At 41.6% G+C, this 2697-nt stretch overlaps 1 protein-coding gene across 1 annotated transcript; it reads right to left on the bottom strand.

The window, feature by feature from the left end:
- Positions 1-231: 231 nt before the first annotated feature.
- Positions 232-768, bottom strand: LOC140176014 (uncharacterized). Its single transcript, XM_072205856.1, has one exon. The coding sequence runs from the start codon at positions 766-768 to the stop codon at positions 232-234; it is 537 nt and encodes a 178-aa protein (XP_072061957.1).
- Between the last annotated feature and the right edge of the window lie 1929 nt (positions 769-2697).

Raw genomic sequence — 2697 nt, forward strand, 5'->3', positions numbered from 1 at the left:
ATGCCTGACACAGAACCTATTATCCACACCTGGAATGACCTCTTCAAACGCCGGCAATAAGCCCTGTTTACAGTTAGGTAAGATTTCAAATTGTTACTTCATTTATTAAAATAAATTCAAGGACAACTTATGAAAGGCTGATATATTGTGAGTTACCTTTTGCTGATCAGACATAAACGTGCACTTTGCAACATTGTGTGGGCCTAAGTCATCGGACAGGTGACGCAGAAACTAGACCCAAGAGTCCTTAGTCTCCGCCTCCACAACCGCATACGCTAAGGGGAAAATCTGGTCATTTGGGTCTCTTCCGACTGCAGTCAACAGTTGTCCACCTTGGGGGGCTTTCAAGAAGCAACCGTCCAGCCCAATGAACCTTCTACAGTGTTGAAAACCTTTCTTGCAAGCCTCAAAGCATACATACATTCTTTGGAAGACACAATAGTTCATCAGTTCTGCATTCTGTCTCTCTTGAGCAAAATCTGGTGATCTAATAACCTTGAGAATCACTGTGGAACCTGGGTTTGTTCTTAGGAGTTCATGGCAGTAGTCGTTTATTCGCTTGTACTGCTCCCTAAAGGCCCCCTGTATCTGACTCAAAGCTTCCTGTTTTGTCTTAGCTGCCATTGCCTTGGTAACGGTCAAGTTCCATTTTTTGTGAGCCTTTGCAACTAGCTCCTTCACCTTGATCTTTGGGTTGGATTCAACTTTCTTTTTAAACTGGGTACCCAACCATTTGCTGTGCATAATCCCAACCCGGTGTGTCTGCATGCAGGTATGTTGGAGATTCATGCTTCTTAGTTGCCAAGTGGACTCCTCACCCACCCTGTGTGCATATAACTAAAATGGGCAGCCTTTCTGACAAACAGCTCGGACCCTCACCAAGTCGCACTTGCTGAATTTAATGTTTCTAGCTGTGTTGACTGCATAGGCCGCCACTGTGTCCTTGAACTCCTGCCGAGATTCATACAATGTGCCAACCTTCCATTGGTACTTTTCCATTTCCTTTTGTGTCTTATGCACTGGAAACCTCTGCCCCCCTCCTCAGCATGATCCTCCCCATCATCATCACCCATCCCTGCTCCTGCAATTACATGATCCTGCTCCAATTCATCACTGTCAAATGCATCCTCATCATCCAAATCACTTGTAACAACTTTTTTGCCCTTCTCCACATTGCAGTCCTTTGGCACAGCATTATCTTCACCAAATCCACTTTCATAGTCGTACACATCATCACTGTCAGTGAAGTGGATGTCTTCCACACTGTTTTCCTCTTCATCAGATGGCAAGTATGTTGGGTCATCACTGTCTTCGCCACTGCTAGCATCATCACCATCCGCCTCATCTCCCTCTTGGCCTAATTCCACTCCACCATCCTTATTATCGCACTCTTGTTGATCTGCAACCCTAGCTCCATCACTGTTATCTACATTGCCTTCGAACAACACTAAATCTATACCACCACCTAAGGGTTTCTCATTCTGGCCACCAACCGTTTGTCCCCCCACGTCCAGAAAACCCACCTCCGGAAATCCCTCGGCATCCTCAACCTCATGCACCACAAACAGATCAACAAAGCCTCTCCTCCCTGCTATGGTACACATTTCAATTGCCTCTGTGTCACCTACCAATAGCCTCAAATGACGCTCATAATCATCCTCAGTTGGGTCTATGTACCATAACGCTGAAATGTTGGATTTCCGGTATCCAAGGTGTCTCAGTTCCTCGTATGCCTCAAACACACTCCACCGATCGCCGTCAATGTCCTCCACAACTGTAGATTGACCCTTCAAGTACCTCAGCACACCATTATCATATCCAAATAACCCACCATGGTGCACCCGCATGTTGAACAGCGCCATCTCCTTCCCGAAAAACCCTATTAATCAACACAGGGAGTTACTCAACCAACTATAAACAACAACTACAATCAGTTCAAACCCTACCCTTCCACACACCTTCGCACATTCCACATTAAGAAACGAGAAATTATATTTACATAATGCTTACCTTGCCGAGGGATTTTTGTTGGAACGAAGCCAAGTTAACAAACCACGAAGTTTTCCGGCAACCTCTCTCAAGCTACCAACGCCGGACGTCGCAGGAAGGCCTTCCAAGGGTTTCGCACAATCGTTTCACACAAACGTTTCACTCTCTACTCCTATTCTCAGTCGAAGCGTTGCTTGGGAAAGGAAATTTGATCTCGCGGGAAGTAATGCCAACCAACAAGGGCATTTTCGTATTAAAAAATTATTTTTGGGGGCAAAGAACGTTTTTAAAACAAACCGGAACCTAAGGGACTTTTTTGTTGCGAAAAAAAGTCGAGGGACGAAATAAATTTTTGGCCCCTACTTTAGGGACCAAAATCATACTTATCCCTAATAATTATTATATATATTTTTTGTTTAATCTCTTTTAATAAAAAAATTTATATATTTTTATTAATTATCTCGTACAGTATACGGAAATATACACTAGTAGGTCATAAAAAATGTGATGCAATGACCTATATATTTTATCTTTGTAAAATTTAAATATCTCAACGTAATTAATTTTTTTTGAAATAAAAATATCTAATGTAAAATTTTTTAAAAACTTATTTGAATGTATACTCTAAAATCTTAAATAAAATTTAAATTCATAATAAATTAGTCTTTAATTTATCAAATTAAATAATATTATAATATCATTCTTTAC

This window comes from Arachis hypogaea, chromosome 11 (genome assembly GCF_003086295.3).
Source record: "Arachis hypogaea cultivar Tifrunner chromosome 11, arahy.Tifrunner.gnm2.J5K5, whole genome shotgun sequence".
In the NCBI taxonomy this organism is placed as follows: Eukaryota; Viridiplantae; Streptophyta; class Magnoliopsida; order Fabales; family Fabaceae; genus Arachis; species Arachis hypogaea.